Source organism: Pollachius pollachius, assembly GCF_949987615.1.
Source record: "Pollachius pollachius genome assembly, chromosome: 10".
Classification (NCBI taxonomy): domain Eukaryota; kingdom Metazoa; phylum Chordata; class Actinopteri; order Gadiformes; family Gadidae; genus Pollachius; species Pollachius pollachius.
In genome coordinates, this window is record NC_136943.1 from 20,672,991 (window position 1) to 20,691,363 (window position 18,373).

The 18,373-nt window shown below is 42.6% G+C and overlaps 2 protein-coding genes across 2 annotated transcripts; both read left to right on the forward strand.

Moving 5' to 3' along the window:
• The first annotated feature begins 65 nt into the window (after nt 1-65).
• ctsf (cathepsin F) lies at nt 66-6,828 on the forward strand. Its single transcript, XM_079744556.1, has 14 exons — nt 66-475; nt 841-951; nt 1,695-1,776; nt 2,649-2,716; nt 3,001-3,079; nt 3,316-3,429; nt 3,563-3,711; nt 3,896-3,992; nt 4,111-4,191; nt 4,437-4,556; nt 4,671-4,735; nt 5,692-5,782; nt 5,975-6,033; nt 6,140-6,828. Exons 1-14 carry the CDS (start codon nt 236-238, stop codon nt 6,212-6,214), a joined length of 1,431 nt encoding a protein of 476 aa, XP_079600682.1. The 5' UTR covers nt 66-235; the 3' UTR covers nt 6,215-6,828.
• Nucleotides 6,829-7,082: 254 nt separating this feature from the next.
• eif1ad (eukaryotic translation initiation factor 1A domain containing) lies at nt 7,083-18,331 on the forward strand. The gene is made up of 5 exons (XM_079744323.1): nt 7,083-7,232; nt 7,624-7,742; nt 7,910-8,018; nt 9,727-9,835; nt 17,368-18,331. The coding sequence occupies exons 2-5, from the start codon at nt 7,656-7,658 to the stop codon at nt 17,600-17,602; spliced, it is 540 nt and encodes a 179-aa protein (XP_079600449.1). The 5' UTR covers nt 7,083-7,232; nt 7,624-7,655; the 3' UTR covers nt 17,603-18,331.
• The last annotated feature ends 42 nt before the right edge of the window (nt 18,332-18,373 follow it).

Below are 18,373 nucleotides of genomic sequence, written 5' to 3' on the forward strand. Positions count from 1 at the left end.
GACTGTCTGCAGCGTTGTGGGAAGGTCCCCGCCCACATCGAGCTGACTCCTCCCACCGGCACTTTTAGATCATCGGAACGGCTGTTTGGCAACACTGCTTTTAGTAAACAACCAAGCAATCTGTGAATTCGGATCAATTTTAATCAACTGGTGAAAAATAACAAAAAAACATCGCTGGTTTTAAGTCAGCGTCATTCGGATACCGGTCCGTTTTCTTCGCAGACAGAGGGACAACATGGAGGCCAAATACTGCCTAATCCCGTGCCTGGTCCTGGGTGTTGTGGCTGGCCTGGTGCAGACCCTTGGCGAGGACCTGGACAGGCCTCTGTTCGGGCCGCCCGGGTCCCCGGTGAAGCTGCTGGACTCGGACCCTGGGCTGAAGAAGGCCGTGCTGTTCGCCGAGGAGCGCTACAACCTCGGCACCAATGCAATGCACCTCCGCAGAGTCAGCAGAATAATATCTGCGTCCAAACAGGTAACGTAAATATTGTGTGATGCATCGCATTTATGCCGTTATCGTTATAAAATGTTTGCGTCCATTCTGTATTTAACGTTCTACAATAGCCTGACATTGTGTTGTTTTATGAGCAAGTGTGTCATGAACGCTAGTGACCTACGACATCCTCTGTGTTTACTGTGATAAAGCTTTAAACAATGTTTTATATCCGGGGAAACATCTTTGATCAAGATAAACCATGTTACGATAAATAATATTTGGGCAACATCGTTTTTTTTTAAACACACATTTTAAATTAGGTAACTACATATGTGTTACATAACAGAAATGTCCTCATACTTTGTTCTCGTGTGTGTGTGTTTGTGTGTGGCTGTGTACTGCAGCTGGTCAAGGGTATTCGCTACACCATCACAGCAGAGCTGAGCAACACGCAGTGTAAGAAATCTTCCATGCTCCGGACCTGCGACTTCTACCCCGAGTCCCACAAACTGAAGGTACTGTACGTGTGTGTTCATGAGTGTGTTATGTAGGCGTCTTGTTGAGGTCCCTCGGCCAAGGCACCGCTCTACTGCCTTGTGACTTGGGACTGACCCAAATACAAACAAGCCGACATGCAGACTAATACAAGCACGCACACACACACACACACACACACACACACACACACACACACACACACACACACACACACACACACACACACACACACACACTCCCAAACACGCACAGAGACGCACACACACACACACACACACACACACACACACACACATACATACACACACAATACACTTCTTCCTATTTTCCCTTTCTTCGATGTGTTGCTTCTGCTCCGATGATCATTTTTGTTTCTCTCATGTGGTAATACATGTAACAAGGTCACAAGTTGTTGCCTGCAGAAGGGGATAGTTAGTTTGTGCTTGGAGGAACACAGCGTGAGAGTGTTATTCTTAGTCTTGAGGTTCCTTAATACAAGTTCATTATTTGTAACTAATCTCCCACTTCTTGGCACATTGGTTATGATTGTTGTTATTTGGCATGATTATTTGTTATTGTGTTATTATCGTTGATACTGATTATACATTTCACCCTTTTAAAGTAAAATGTTTTTTTTTGAAATAGCACAAAACTCCTAAATAACCATGTTCTCGTCTGTGTGTGTGTGTGTATGTGTGTGTGTGTGTGTTTGCATGCGTGTGTATATGTTCTTGTGCGTGTTTGTGTGTGTGTGTAACAGACGGAGGTGTGTCTGTTCGAGGTGTGGGACATCCCGTGGCAGGGCAGCTCCACACTGCTCCGACAGAAGTGCCACCCTGCAGGTCAGTGGAGAAGCCTCTCCCTCTGGCTCAGCGACCACGGTGCTTCTAGACCTTTCTAAGAGCAGAAGTCCCACAGCAAACACACAGAACTGCAGCAGCAGCATTGTTCTCCTGCTCACAGCCATTGTCTGGCCGCTGAATCTCCAATAAACGCTTGCGTTCAGCACTAGTATAGCGTACACTTCAAAATGTGGCCCAAATGGCACATTCAGAGAAGACCCAGAGCCATTGTGTTGCTTTGGTCTGCAGAATCCATTCCTGATCTGTGTTGAAAGAGAGTCAGAGGAAGTAAACAAGCCCCTTATGAGTATGTGCAGTCAATACTGTGAGCAGGAGAACATACAATGATGGCAGGAATAATTGTCTTTTGATAATTCAGGTAATGTTTTAATAACCAGTGTATTGCATTCATAATGACCGGAACCTAAAAATGTAGGCCATGTTGACAATCTTAGTGAATTGTTGCTGAAGTTAACAGAGAACAATGGAGCACTTTGAATAACCGAGTTATTTATAATGTTACGAGTTGTAATGTTCTCTAGTGATCTATCGCTAGGAGTCTACCAGTTTAGTAGCTTAAACCAAGCTGTAAATTTGAATACAATTTTGGATTCCCCTTCCCTGAAAGGGTAACAACCTCACTTAAAGTAATGCAATCAAACATGGGAGTTAGCTGCAAGCGAATGCACATTCAGAACTCATAGGCAATCCTACAGTGTTCTTTTCAATGTAATTCTAAATTAACCAGCTGTCTCTAAATAGTAGTTAGTTCAGAAAACAAATATGGAACCCCAAATGGAGGACTGTATTGCTGCAAAGCAGTTGGAACTTGCTTTGCAGTGTGATAACACAGTGGCTGTTTTCCCAAACAGCGGAGGCCAGCACTAAAGAGACCAACGGTGTGGATGAGCTGGTTCCTCCTACCAGCCAGGCTCTGCAGGTGAGGCAGCCAGCCCGATGTTTGACACTCTGTTACACAACTGTACTGGGCCATCTTGCTGTCTCTTAAGCCTTATGTTTATTTGTATGAATGTTTGTGTATTGGCCTTATAGACACCTTAGGTCAAGATATGAACTGCAGTACGCCATATCTAAAAAGTTGAAGGTGTGTAAGAATTGTGTTGTTTTCTCTTTGTGTGTGTGTGTGTGTGTGTGTGTGTGTGTGTGTGTGTGTGTGTGTGTGTGTGTGTGTGTGTGTGTGTGTCTCTTTACTTGTCCACATAGGAGCAGGAGAGCGTGGAGCTTTTGGGCATGTTCAAAGAGTTCATGGTGAAATACAACAAGGGGTATAGAACCCAGGAGGGTGAGCGACACACACGAACACACTGAGACTAAAACAGAAGGTTCCAGAACGTACAGCAGAGCTCTGTGGAAATCCAATTAGCTATATATGTGTGTGTGTGTGTGTGTGTGTGTAAAACACCCTAGCCTTTGAGGTTCTAACAGAGTGGGCTCCTAATCACATTAAAGACACGTTCAGTTCCCTTTAAATGGTTCTACTGATTCAGCCCCGTCTTGACATACCGTTGGCCCCCTCAGAGGCAGACCACCGGCTGCAGATCTTCCACCAGAACCTGAAGACTGCTGAGAAGCTCCAGTCTCTGGATCAGGGCTCCGCTGAATACGGCGTGACCAAATTCAGCGACCTCACCGGTGAGTGTGTGTGTGGAGCTCACGTTGAGATATCTGTATTTGCCCAGGGAACCAATTCTTGCTTTAATATGTAATATGCATGATAGCGGTTTTGTTTTCTTATCTCCACACTCCCTCTGCTCTCCCTCACCAGAGGAGGAGTTTAGCTCCATTTACCTCAACCCTCTGCTCAGCCAGTGGAATCTCCATCGACCAATGAAACCAGCGGCTCCGGCACGGGGCCCCGCCCCCGATAGCTGGGACTGGAGGGATCATGGAGCTGTCACCTCTGTAAAAAATCAGGTAAAACATTTAAGATAAAAAGTACATTTACAATCTTATATACATAGCATGGTATGGCTCCTGATTTGGCTTGGGCTTGACCACCCTATTGATTCATTTCTTTCCTCTATCCCTTTCGGTGTGTGTGTGTGTGTGTGTGTGTGTGTGTGTGTGTGTGTGTGTGTGTGTGTGTGTGTGTGTGCAGGGCATGTGTGGCTCTTGCTGGGCCTTTTCGGTCACAGGAAACATTGAAGGCCAGTGGTTCCTGAAAAATGGAACATTGCTGTCACTCTCTGAACAAGGTAACGTAAAAGCAAACACACTTGCACCAATGCACCCATTTTCCCTGAAACAGGCCATTGGACCGCATCAACGTGTCACTATGACAGATTTCATCATGATTTGATTCGTCCCTTACAGAGCTGGTCGACTGTGATAAGCTGGACAACGCGTGCAGAGGCGGACTGCCCTCAAACGCTTATGCATCCATCGAAACACTGGGTAGGGGGAAGTGCCTCGTTTTTAGTCCTTCTCTTACCTGTTCCAGACAAGCAGTGACACACCCCTTCCCTCTGGTATTTTTGCAGTGTTTTGTAAGGCTAACCATTTAATATTTCTACATTGATTAATGCAGATAAATGATGTACACAATTGTTAAATCATGAATACATAGTAGTGGCGCATTAATTACTACATGTCCGGAGACCAAAGAACCTGACGATAGCCGGTTTAATTCTGTGGTCAAGGTGGCCTGGAGACAGAGACCGACTACTCCTACACGGGACACAAGGCCAGCTGTGACTTTACCACCAAGAAGGTGGTGGCCTACATCAACAGCTCCCTGGAACTGTCCAAAGACGAGAAGGGTAGGGGCTCAGGAAGACCGCCATGAGAGGCTATTACCAGAGATAGCAGGAATAATGGAGCCTTTATTTTGACTGCTTTATTTTTGTTTTTTTATTTGTTTTCATTCCCACCAGAAATTGCCGCCTGGCTTGCTGAGAACGGACCCGTCTCTGTAGCACTGAATGCGTTCGCCATGCAGGTAGGATAAAGACCGCGGCGAGCCTGTGGGACAATTCCCTCCCAGAGAGGAAGAGTTAAAGTGGTAGTGGATGCGATTTTGAGATTTTCTAAAGAGAGAGAGAGAGAGCAGAAAATACCAAGTGGAGGAGATTTTAAAAACCAAATAACCAACAAGGTTTCCCCAGGTGATCGGCTGGTCAAAAATGAGCCAGGGGCGTTCTCGATTCTAGATTGGCTCACACAGATGCAGGCGCACTCAACACAAGTGTCGTCTAAACCGAGACTCTCCCATAGAGCCTGCATATTTTACTCGCCGATAGCTTCCGGAAAGCTACACACTTCCTCACTAATAACACTCTTAGTAACACTCTAATGCTAACATTCATCACTGAGAAATTTGCATGAAGTCATGCTCAAGTGAAAGCCAGATTGGTTATAATTACCAACAACTAATTTCCAGTTGGTACCTGTAGTTTATAGCTTTAGGCCAGGGGTTCTCAAAGTTTTGACAGCTGAGTGCCAATTTAGAAACAGAGAATTTGACTGAGGGCAGCCAAAGGAAAAAATGTATGCGGGAAATGCCGTCAGCATCCCAGTGGTGAAAAAAAACTGGGAGTGAGGTTAAGTGAGGTCTAAATCATGAAACTGAGGTTCATCCTTTCAAAGTAATGTACAGTCGGAATAAAACTAACAAATAACGGGATTTAAGTGAATGCTAGAGAGTCGACTTTTCTCTTTATATTTATTTATTGTTGTTTAAATTAATATTGATATAATAATAATTTAAGAAAAAAAACTTTTTTTTATTTTTTTTTTTACTTACATCTGTATGTCATTGCGGGCCGCCAGGAATGTTTCTGCGGGCCGCCATTGGCCCGCGGGCCGCACTTTGAGAACCAATGCTTTAGGCTATCCTTACTTGTTTATAAAACTGTTACCAATAAGCTTATTGAGACCATGTCCAACTCCCCACAGTTCTACAAGAAGGGCGTGTCTCACCCACTGAGGATCTTCTGCAACCCGTGGATGATCGACCACGCTGTGCTGCTGGTGGGATACGGAGAACGTAAGCTAGGGAACCTTCAATTAAACCTCCATTATATATATACTATAAATTTATATTGGCTTGTTTTGTTGCACTACACTGATTGTTCTTTACTGTAATTGGCCAGCACATCACTTACCCTCCTATATTAAATTAAGTACACTTTGGTGGTAATGTGTTATTTCTGTTTTGTGAATATTTTCCTGTTTCCAGGGAAAGGAATTCCTTTCTGGGCGATCAAAAACAGCTGGGGAGAGGACTATGGGGAGCAGGTATAACAAGTTACACAATACCTTCTTTTTTTGATTTTTATAAATGTATAGTTTTTGGTTATTTATGTTTTTTATGTTTGCCTCTCTATTTCTTTTTGTCTTCTAGGGTTACTATAACCTGTACAGAGGGTCTAAACTCTGTGGCATTAACCAGATGGGTTCATCAGCTGTGGTCAACTAAAAAATACTGACACACACTCATGCACACACACACACACACACACACCTGATCCTCTACTCACATACACTCAACCATGTGATAGAGAATGCATGAAAATAAAAACTACTGAAGAGGCTTTCCAATCCAACCAAGCTAGCAGCATTGCACCTCGATGACTTGCACAATGGAATATGAACATAGCTTTTCTCTGGTAGACGCATCTTTTCTTTTTTGGCTTCCAAGTTGTACTTATAGTTTTAGTGTGATTAAAAAAAGTTGTTGTTGTTTTTTTTAATTCAACAAGCTAAGAATCGAACTGTGTTTGACTATTGTTTAACTCATTCCTCATTGCAGCCGCTGTGAAATAACTGAATTCTCTGTAGGTTTCCTCTATGGTTCAGGTACATAGTGTTCTGTATAACTCAAGACGTTTATCCTGGCTTGATCCTGGTTCCCTTTGCCCCAGCGTTTTGCCGAGTATTATCGTTTAAATATAACAGGGATTGCAAGCTTTTATTTTGTTTTATTGTGAAAGTTATAATGAATGTGAATTATGTAGATTGAATAAAAATGTAAACTTTTCCTTATTGTTTTTTTTGTTCTACAGCTTACATTAAATCAGAAATGTATCAAGGGGTTGGAGTCAGAATGATCTTAATTGTTAAAAAAATTACCAAAGGATTGTATAATATAAGTTAACATAAGTTGTAATATATATATATATATATATATATATATATATATATATATATATATATATATATATATACGCATTGTAATCATATTTATCAGGATTCGGTTAGCAAATGTCCGTTCATGCGGAACGTGCATACTTTTACTTTGAAGTGTGAGTGTTTCGACCAGCCGGAAGTGTTCTCGGAACTTGCCCATGAGGTTAACGTCCACTGTCTGATAAAGCGTTGTTATACCTTCATGTTACCGACTTGTCGTGGAACTAAGTTAACTAATCCCCGCGTTGAAGTGATCTGAGGGGTCCTCTGCTATACACAGAAACTTTGATCCGTTGCATCTTTTCAAGGTAACCAGTTTAAACAAGCATGGTTGATTCTAGGCTATGAGCTGAGCTAGTTTGCTAGGCTCCCCTGGATGCTTGGCTTACTGATATTCATCATACTGTGTGCACATCCATAGAATAGTATATAAATGGTTAGTGGCTCTAATGTTAAATTCATGGTTCTGTGCACATCCATAGAATAGTATTTATATATATTGTTAGTGGCTCTAATGTTAAATCAATCATACTGTGTGCATCCATAAAATAGTCAATATGGTTAGTGGCTTTAATTTTAAGTAAAATGCTACTTCTCGGCAGGTATTTTATGTTTATCATATAGAACTGCCATTATGGTTTGCCCTAATGTGTGGGTTGTACTGCTATGAAACTGCTCAAACAAATCTGGGTCTTACAGCTGGCGAAGACGACTGAAGCCCCGCATCCACAATGTCTCAAGCTACCAAACGCAAGCACGTCGTCCAAGAGGTCATGGGAGACTTCATCAATCCCACGGGAAACCAGCAGATCGTAAAGGTGAACCAGTGATTACCTGTTTAAAACATCACACATGGCTGCATTTAAACTAAGGTGTAACTGTTATAGAAAAGTTTACTTTCTATAGTTGTTAAAGTACAAACTAATGTATAGCTGTTCTATAGTCAAACTATATGTTACTCATCAGAGTTTCCGATTGCTTGTAGGTTATTGGTAGCCGTGGTAACAATCTCCACCAGGCTGTCACCTCAAAGGGGGAAACGTTTCTAGTCAGCATGCCCAACAAGTTCCGCAAAAACCTCTGGATCAAAAGAGGTAAGTGAGGCTGGGTTCCAACACACTTCTCTTCTCCTGATCGGCAATTTTATTTTCATTTTTATGCTTTGTGATGGAGTGAGATAGTCAGAGAGGTATGGGAGATAGAGGGGATGACATGCAGCAAAGGACCACGGCTGGGAATCTGACCCGGGTCGCTGTGATCAGGACTGAGTTAAGTTAAGTAGGTCTATTGGTTCAATTCAACTCCACGTTTGACTTCTAGTGATGCACCGATTGATCGGGCACGGATCATTATCGGCCGATATACGCCCTTAACACACGATTGGTGATTGCTCGAACGACTTGAACTTTGCCGATTGCCGGAGCCGATCCCGTAACTCAAAAAACAATTGTGCACAAGACTCAACTTCATAAGGTTCACTGTCACAAAGGCGGTAATGTCTTCCTGCTTTAACCTTATTAATCTTATCTCAGTTGAGGCAGGCTTCACTTAACCACAGAAAAGGCCTTTTGTTGATCTCGGTTATAGGAAGCAATAACCAGCCTGCTTCTCCCAGAAAATAATATTACTTTATATTACCCTCCTCCTTGAGCCTCCCCAAAAAAAAAAACACATGTCAATAACCCAGTAGGCTATGGTGAATTTTGTCTATAGAACCCACCACAAGACTACACTTTACTGTTCTCCTTGAGCCCCCCGAAATGTCTTTACACTTTGTTGCTCAAACTTAATATTACTCTTCTCCTTGAGCCTCCCCAAATGTCTTGCGATATTGATATCCCCCTTCCCCCCCTGCGGACTGTTTTAGTTGTTTCATTTTTCTTATGTTTTGTGTGTAGGCTATGCTATGTGTGACTGTAGGCTACTACTGCCTGTCTGGGCCAAGACACTGGAAGAAATGTTTAATCGCAATGATGATGATTATTATTTTCAACTAACCAATAGTAGTTGCCTTGCATTTTAAAATGTCAATGCACTTATCATCCCTGAATAACAGTAAAAGCTATTTAATAATTGATTTACATGCATAGTATAGCATACTACACTTTCCATTGAACAATTACCCCTGTTAATTACAAGTAGAAGTTGAGCGCGCACAACGCCCGCAAAAACTCTAGTTTTATTTAAGGGCGCCTTTCAAAACTCAAGGGCGCCCTACTGTTAAAACAATATAAATAAATAAATATAATAAGCATCTCCCATGTAGACTGAACCGAATGTTGCTGCATGTTATCATTTGTTATGCAAAGCTTAGGATATCAACAGCCGCTTCTTCATGGTCGCCCTCCTTTTCTCTGCATGCAAATATTGACCCATGCAGACCATATCACAGGAGATCCTGTTCCATTTGATTCAATGATGGATTAAAGCGGGGTCGGGTGTTATCTATACAGTCTATGGTACTACCATTTCTAAGTGATATTTAACTTATTCCTCTGTCTACATTTAACAAAAAACATGTTTTGACACGCTTAATTGGTCCATTCCAAACTAACGCTGTGTTTACATTTACAATTAATATATATTTCACGTTTTAAAAGAATGGTGTTCTTGTTCAATGCAGCCCTAGCGACTTAAATTGCTCACAAGATGGAGACATTTGATATGGCTGCTGGAAAAGGAAGACGCTCTTTAATTATCTTGTAAATGTAGCGCAAGTGTAACTTCCTTCCATACTTCATAATCGGTAGACCCAGATATTAAGCTGCCATTAAACGTGGATGTTGGCTTCTCTTCCACCAGGTGACTACGTGATTGTGGACCCCATCGACGAGGGAGAGAAGGTGAAAGCAGAGATCTGCGTCATATTGTACAAGGACCACATTCAGCACCTCCAGAGACTGCAGCTCTGGTGAGGAATATCACCCACGCAGGGCTACACAGGAGGGCGTATACAGGAGGGCCTGTACATGTGGGCCTGTACATGAGGGCCTGTACATGTGGGCCTGTACATGAGGGCCTGTACATGAGGACCTGTACATGAGGGCCTGTACATGTGGGCCTCTACATGAGGACCTGTACATGAGGGCCTGTACATGAGGGCCTGTACATGAGGGCCTGTACATGTGGGCCTGTACATGAGGGCCTGTACATGAGGGCCTTTACATGAGGACCTATACATAAGGGGTTATAAATGGGTTAGGGTTATGATGTCGGTGTTGCTTTCGTCGAAACGAAAATTATGACTAAATATCGTTGTCAATGACCCTTTATCACGTGAGGAAAACGAGACGAGACGCAACGTAAATGCTGGTCATGTGACAATAACTACAATTAAATACATAATGCAATATTGTTGACGAATAAAAACGAGACTAAATGTCTCTTCATTTTCGTCGAGAAAAATTGTTATTTTGTTATTGTTGTTATTGTTATTTATTTCTGAGGTTGTATCAGGTTACGTTACTTCCTAAATCCCCGCTCGTCGCGGCAGTATTTAGATACACAAGACGCAGCTGTGGTGGTAGCGTTAATGAAAAGTTAAGGCGCTGTCCACACTTATCCGGGTAAATATAAAAATGTACAACTTGTAACTGAAGATACATAGTACATTGCAAGGAGAAATTAGCATTTCCATTTCACCTGCCATTTTCTTTTTTTAGATGAGCACAAGCTTGTGGCAGTGTCATGGCAACCAAATGCATCATATCTGAAAGCCTCCGTCCACCCTAACCACACTAAAACGCGAACCCAGCGTTTTCATATTTATGTATTCTTGAGTCTATAAGGTAACAATAATATAATAAGATTACCTTGTTTGAATCGTGAAATGGGTTTGGCAAAAATAAAATGTTGGTTTTGTCAATACTACTAGGTAGGCTACTTGTACTATATTGACTGATTTTAAATAGAATTGCATTACAAAAAAGTGAATAATGCAATTTGCTTTAACTAAAACTAGACCTAAATAGTCATGGATAATTCTGACTAAAATAGGACTAAAATGCTCAGACTTTTAGTCGACTGAAACTTGACTAGACTGAAAAGAGTATGAACGTGACTAAATCTAATAAAAATAAAATAAAAAACTTACCTGAATATAAAAGGTTGAGGTTATGAAAGGTTGCTTTTCAAAATAGTGTGTGTGTGTGTGTGTGTGTTCAGACCAGTCATTAACTACTACTTAGGCCTGTCTACTTTGAGGAAAGCGCTTCTTTCCAAAATGGTTATAGCCCTGTTCCTGCGGCGACAGTAGAGGTAACCAGTTACACCCTCTCTGTAAATGCCTGAGAGAATGGCATCGCCAGGAGGTCCAACGCCAGAGGTTTCAGTGTTGGAAACGCAGTGGAACAACACTGAGTTAACCAATACTCCATGCCGGATTCCTCAACCTCAGCACTTGTAGCAGTAGTCTGGTGGGACTCGGACAGCCCCTCTTTATATTTTAAATTCCTGCCTAATCTTTGTCTTGGAGTCTTGGGCCTCAATGGATAATTGGCACTGAAGAACTTAAATCTACGCCGTTTTACGGGGGTTGACTCTGGAGCCTCTCTACCCTCATTTGTGACTTGCTCATCATCGGTCAACTGCTCTTCTTGTATTTCCACTCTTTGTGGCACAAGATTAGCAATGTGGTCTTCTGCCTTTCTGACAAGATTCTGTACTTCGTTGTTACCATTTTCCAGAATGGTTTCAGCTACACAAGGGTCCACAAAGCATGCTGCTGCAGGAAGTGGTGAGAAGTTGTCAGCTGTTGTGTCAAGAAACACACTAAAGTGCCTATCCATGCTGGACAGCATCTTCTGAGCCGAGTAGCTGCATCTTTGTAGCTTCTCCCATGTGCAAGTGAGAACTCCGACAGGTAGTTTTTGAGATCCAGGAGTGCTGGCACAACAAGGGAAAGTGACTGAGTGTCATTTTCAAGTGACCTAGTGTGCTCCGCAAATGGCAGAAGCAGGTCTCTCAGCATCCCGATCTTCTGCCACTCACTGGGCTGCAGGCTGTCCCAGTCCATGGACTCCTCCGTGGGCTTCTTGACTTTAAAGGCCTACGTGCAGGTTAACTTGAAATTTTGATTAATGGTTACATAAAGCACTCAAAATATGTATCATTTATAAAATGTCTCAAATAGTGTTAAAGTCCAGTATTTGTCGTTTTTGGCAGTAACAGGTGTTTTCTAAAGCCATTCGGCGATGACGTCACGTTGGGGAGACGTGGTGGAAGGTAGCCTCAACCTAGTACTAGAACTATGGCGTCCAAGAGGTGGCAAGAACCACAAATAACATGTATGGTGGCCCACAGCTGTATAATTTCGAACCTGTCAGACGTGAGAGGGCGAATGAGGAATTGCCGAGAACTGATGGCGGTCAAAGCCAATTAAATGCATGGTCAGAGGAGAATGAGTGGAGAGTTGCTATCATTTAGCAACGCAGCAATGAGCGCTGGAGCTAGTCAATGAACAGCAGTGCATACAATAACAACACTTATTTATTTTTACTGTCAATGAATAGCACCGAGTGAAAGTCAACGTTTTCTTTGTATCTAGTGACAGCGATTATGTCGGTCAAATAAGTACCGGTAAACTTAGTCAGAAGATCTAGAAATAGAAGGCATAATGCTAGCTATGGGCTAACTTGCCAGTCCCATCTGTGAATTACCCCCTAGATAATCCCTAATTAAATCTTACCCCCGACGTTGTAATCAGATTTCCGATTAGTTATCCCACGTTTTGATGGTAGCCTACTAGCTCCAGTAACAACGTCTTTGCCTAGTGTTTATTTCTAAGCTTTATTTTACCCAGTGTGCGAAAAACCCGTCAATATTCGGGGGTGCCCCCCTCCCGATTGTTGCGTAATAGCCACATACATTTTGCAGTAGGCCTATAACATTACAATATTTCCTGGATGCAAGACAATCAGTATTTAGCCTACATGACAACGCACACACTTAACATTTTTTGATAATCCGATATGTTATATATTTTAAAGCAACACTGACGTAGGAGGCTGCATTGGCTAAAGTTGTTTAAATGCACGTTGATTTATAACAAGGAGAGGCAAAGTTGTGCATTACAATGCAAACACGACAATAATTGACAACAATCTGGCGCACTTAGAAGAGCAATCAACTTTATGAAAAAGAAAAGTTTATGAGTTTATATATGATATCTATGTATTTGTATAATCTGCTGAACACTCTCTTACTAGTCTCTACTCAAGGGTCTCAATGCGGCTTTGGTCCGTGTCTTGCCAACGTGACGTCATGCAATGCATTCTGGGGGAAATGAGAATCAATAGCAAACCGCTAAAATAGTACCTATTTTTTCGTATTACATTGCGTTTTGTGATACCTAAAAACATTAAATACAATAAATAACAGTTTAAATCTTTATTACCAACAAGCAAATTGCACAAATTCGTTGGAAAATAAACCCTGCAACACGGCCTTTAAGACAGCGCAACATCATAGCAAAGCAACTTGACCTCCTGGTGGGACAGTCTTTTACCAGAACCAGAGCACACTTCTGCAGCAGTCGCTCTGTGGCGACAGATGACTTCCTAAACTTGTTCACCAAGTGCCTCACCTTCTCCAAAAGCCTTCGGATCAGGGGTTCCTTCTGGATCATATTCACTACAATATGTATGGTGTGAACCACGCATGGGGTCCTCTCTATGGCTCCGTAGTTATATCTATGTAGAAATATTAAAAGAATACAAATGTACATATTTAACCATTTAAAGCCCTTATATTATTGAACCATATGAAATAATTCTAGTCTTAACTTTCAATGAACTTATTTAGTTTGCATGCATATGAAATTAAATCATGACTAGTTTCATAAATGCTGAATGAATTTATAGCATAATTTCATACACAAAACGACCTGTCATCCTCCCTTTCCTGATGGTCATAGTCATCATTGGCATCGTCGTACTCCGCCTCTGAGTCTTCTTCAGAAGTTGTGGCACTGGCAACTTCTGCATGTGTTTGGAACGAAGCCACCATATTGCTGCCATTGTCATTAATCGTTGTGAGGACCTTCTCTCTGGGGATCCCCCATTCTTCCATTGACTCCTCTACAAGTGTACTACAGTAATCAACTCTGCAGGGTGATTTTGAACCATCTCCTTCAGGTTCAGGAGTTTGTGTTCAGCCTTATTGTCCTCAGGGTTGAAGTAACAGGTGCTGACTCCCAGAAAGGATGCTGTATGCCCCTTTATAGTCCAAATATCTAACCCTGTAGTTATTCTGCTTGCTGTGGCCAGGTTTTGTTTGATCTTTTCTTTCTCTTCTTTGTACATTTTTTCAATCAAGTTTAAAATTGCATGTCTTTTTGGCACTTTGAACTTTTTGTCAATTTTGCCATCATGGCGATGAACTCCTCATCTTCCACCATTCGTGCTGGGACACCTGTGCGACCTATCCACTGCGCTATCCCGTCCTTTGGTACGTTGCTCTGGGGAGTTGTTGTACATCCTTGTGGCAAAGAAATCCTAGTTGGCTTGTCCATCTTCCTGGGCGGGACTTGCTTCACTGATGCTCTTTCTGGAATCTAGCACAGGAATAGACACAATGTCAGGACAGATGCAGCCAGTGGAAAATCGAACTGTTGTAAATATTAAGTAGCATTAGGGCTGGGCGATATCTTCAATATTAATATTTATCTTATATCTGTCGATATAAGATAAATATTAATATTTTTGGACGCAATAACATAGTTGCCGATTCCGCGCTCCAACTCGTCATTCTACATCGGTGGCGCCGCTGTGCTTTCATTTCCAGCCTGCCTGCGTCGCTGTGCTCGTTAACCAGTAACCTAGCAACCCCCGTTGCTGGGTTACTTGTTTATGTTTTATGTTTGGGTCTCGCGGAGTGAGAAACGAAAAATACTGTGGAGTTACCGTTATTACTATACCTACCTACTGTTTGGATTTACCGTTACTATTTCTACCGTTCGGAATTGAATACAGTTTGATGGTTGAATAAACCGTGGACTTGACACTGCCTCCGCCTCATATTTGAGAACATTACAATATAATATATAATATGACGGCCAAACGCTGACTAAAGCGGCCTAAAGCTAACGTTAAAATGTGACACATCAACCACAGCCTCATGTGTTGGCATGAGCTTTTGAAAATAGAAAGTACAGTTACGTTAATGTCTTGACTTACCTCGATTTCATGTGGAATGCCTTGATGTCTCTTGAGATTCATGGTGTTTTTTCCTGTGTTTTTGTGGCAGCATTTCTCCCCATTTTTTTCCATAGCACATTCCGTTTTCTTTTCCATTTCTATGTAATGAAAGTGTGTCCAAATGTCGTTTCTTCTTTTTCTCCCAAAGACGGTCGCCAGCTGGCCGGCCATCGTTCCCTTTCTCTGTGTCAGACTTAACTTCTTTTCTTAAGTTTTCATTAACACTACCCCCACAGCTGCGTCTTCTTAATCTAAATAGATAAATAAATAATAATGCCGCGACAAGTGACCTGTATCAGGTCGTGGGCGTCTGCGCAGTGCGACCTGATACATCCCCAGAATTAAACCAGAAGAAATAACGTTCGAACAATTTTTTAGGTCAGGTCAACCTGACCTCAACCTGACCTTGTAAAACACATTTAGTCTCGTTTTCATTCGTCAACAATATTGCATTATGTACAGTGGGGCAAAAAAGTATTAGGTCAATAACAAAAGGTCATCTCAATACTTTGTTACATGCCCTTTGTTGGCAATGACAGAGGTCAAACGTTCTCTGTAAGTCTTTACAAGGTTTTCACACACTGCTGCTGGTATTTTGGCCCATTTCTCCATGCAGATCTCCTCTAGAGCAGTGATGTTTTTGGGCCTTCACTGGGCAACACAGACTTTCAACTCCCTCCAAAGATTTTCTATGGGGTTGAGATCTGGAGACTGGCTAGGCCACTCCAGGACCTTGAAATGCTTCTTACGAAGCCACTCCTTCGTTGCCCGGGCGGTGTGTTTGGGGTCATTGTCATGCTGAAAGACCCAGCCACGTTTTATCTTCAGTGACCTTGCTGATGGAAGGAGGTTTTCACTCAAAATCTCACGATACATGGCCCCATTCATTCTTTCCGTCACACGGATCAGACGTCCTGGTCCCTTGGCAGAAAAACAGCCCCAAAGCATGATGTTTCCACCCCCATGCTTCACTGTAGGTATGGTGTTCTTTGGATGCAACTCAGCATTCTTTCTCCTCCAAACACGACAAGTTGAGTTTTTACTAAAAAGTTCTATTTTGGTTTCATCTGACCATATGACATTCTCCCAATCCTGTTCTGGATCATCCAAATGCTCTCTAGCAAACTTCAAACGGGCCTGGACATGCACTGGCTTTAGCAGGGGGACACGTCTGGCACTGCAGGATTTGAGTCCCTGGCGGCGTAGTGTGTTAGTGATGGTAGCCTTTGTTACTTTGGTCCCAGCTCTCTGGAGGTCATTCACTAGGTCCCCCCCGTGTGGTTCTGGGATTTTTGTTCACCATTCTTGTGATCATTTTGACCCCACAGGGTGAGATCTTGCGTGGAGCCCCAGATCGAGGGAGATTATCAGTGGTCTTGTATGTATTCCATTTCCTAATAATTGCTCCCACAGTTGATTTCTTCACACCAAGCTGCTTACCTATTGCAGATTCAGACTTCCCAGCCTGGTGCAGGTCTACAATTGTGTGTCTGGTGTCCTTTGACAGCTCTTTGGTCTTGGCCATAGTGGAGTTTGGAGTGTGACTGTTTGAGGTTGTGGACAGGTGTCTTTTATACTGATAAGGAGTTCAAACAGGTGCCATTAATACAGGTAACGAGTGGAGGACAGAGGAGCCTCTTAAAGAAGAAGTTACAGGTCTGTGACAGCCAGAAATCTTGCTGGTTTGTAGGTGACCAAATACTTATTTTCCACCATAATTTGCAAATAAATTCTTAAAAAATCAGACGATGTGATTTTCTGGATTTTTTTTTTTCATTTTGTCTCTCATAGATGAGGTTTACCTATGATGAAAATTACAGGCCTCTCTCGTCTTTTTAAGTGGGAGAACTTGCACAATTGGTGGCTGACTAAATACTTTTTTGCCCCACTGTATGTAGTTATAGTTATTGTCACATGATCAGCATTTACTTTGCGTCTCGTCTCGTGTTCGTCACGTGATGAAGGTTCGTCGACGATGACATTTAGTCATAATTTTCGTTGACAAAAGCAACACTAGTAACCTCTAGGTGTGATGTCACTCAGAGGTAAAGCAATCTCCCTTCAGTTAACGAGGTTCTACAATAGTAGTAATTAATGAATACAATAGCAGAGGTGCTTTGAGAGGTGTAAGGCTATAAAAGCATTAAAACGAATGCAGTCGATTCACCAGTTTAGTCCATTAAAAGAAAAGGTTAACAAACGGGATGGAATCTGCCTCTGTTTTAACGTCATGTCCTCTGACCCGCAGGCCAGATGGGTTCACAGAGCAGCCCGCCGCCGTGGAGAAGACGGACAGACTGCCTGGACGGACGGCAGGAGACGGGGAGGAGGAGGAAGGGGACGAGGGGAAGGGCAGCAGCAGCGACTCGGAGGATGACGAGAGCGACCTCTTTGTGAACACGAACCGGCCCGACACCCACTACAGCGAGAGCGAGGAGGAGGGGGAGAGCGGGGAGGAGGAGCAGCTGAACGCAGGCTCCTAGGGGCCGCTGGAGGGACGGGGAGGAGCGGCTGAACGCAGGCTCCTAGGGGCCGCTGGAGGGACGGGGAGGAGCGGCTGAACGCTGGTCCTAGGGGCCGCTGAAGGGACCGTCGTTAAAGAGTTGAACACTGCAGGAGTCCCAGAGGGATTTAATGCTGAGGTGACAAGATCGGAGAAGACGACTGGATGGGGTCGCATCCCTCGCTCTCTTTTCAGTCCTTGACTCAAACATTTAAGAAAAAAAAAACAGTTGGGCATTGAGGAAACTAATCCAACAGAAAGGCCTGTTTCTATTGAGGAATGAGTGCTATGATCTTGCTGAATGGCTAACCGGTTTGAGTCAAGTTTTGAAATACCTGTTTGGAATTTCCAATACACACGAAAACATTCCTCCTCTCCTTGGCTCTTCGAATTCATGGGTACCTCTTGTGTTAAGCAGAAGAAGACAATAACCCTTGTTTCAGGTGTGCATGTTTCTAGCTTTTACATACCAGTTGTATGTTTTTGGAGGTGAACTTTACTGAAGATGTCCAACCAAGTAACCGATTTTGGCTGTAATAAATGGTTCATATCAGCTTGATTTGGTTTTTATTTCCCCACTGGAGTTTACTCTAGCTTGACACATTTACTTTCAGGAACAATACATTTGTTTGTGTGCTACAATTTATACGGTTTATTTGAAAAATGTGGCTATATGTGGCTGTAATAAACACTTTATTTTATAACAGAACCTCTGGTCTCTGATTCAATTATTATATAAACAATAACTTAC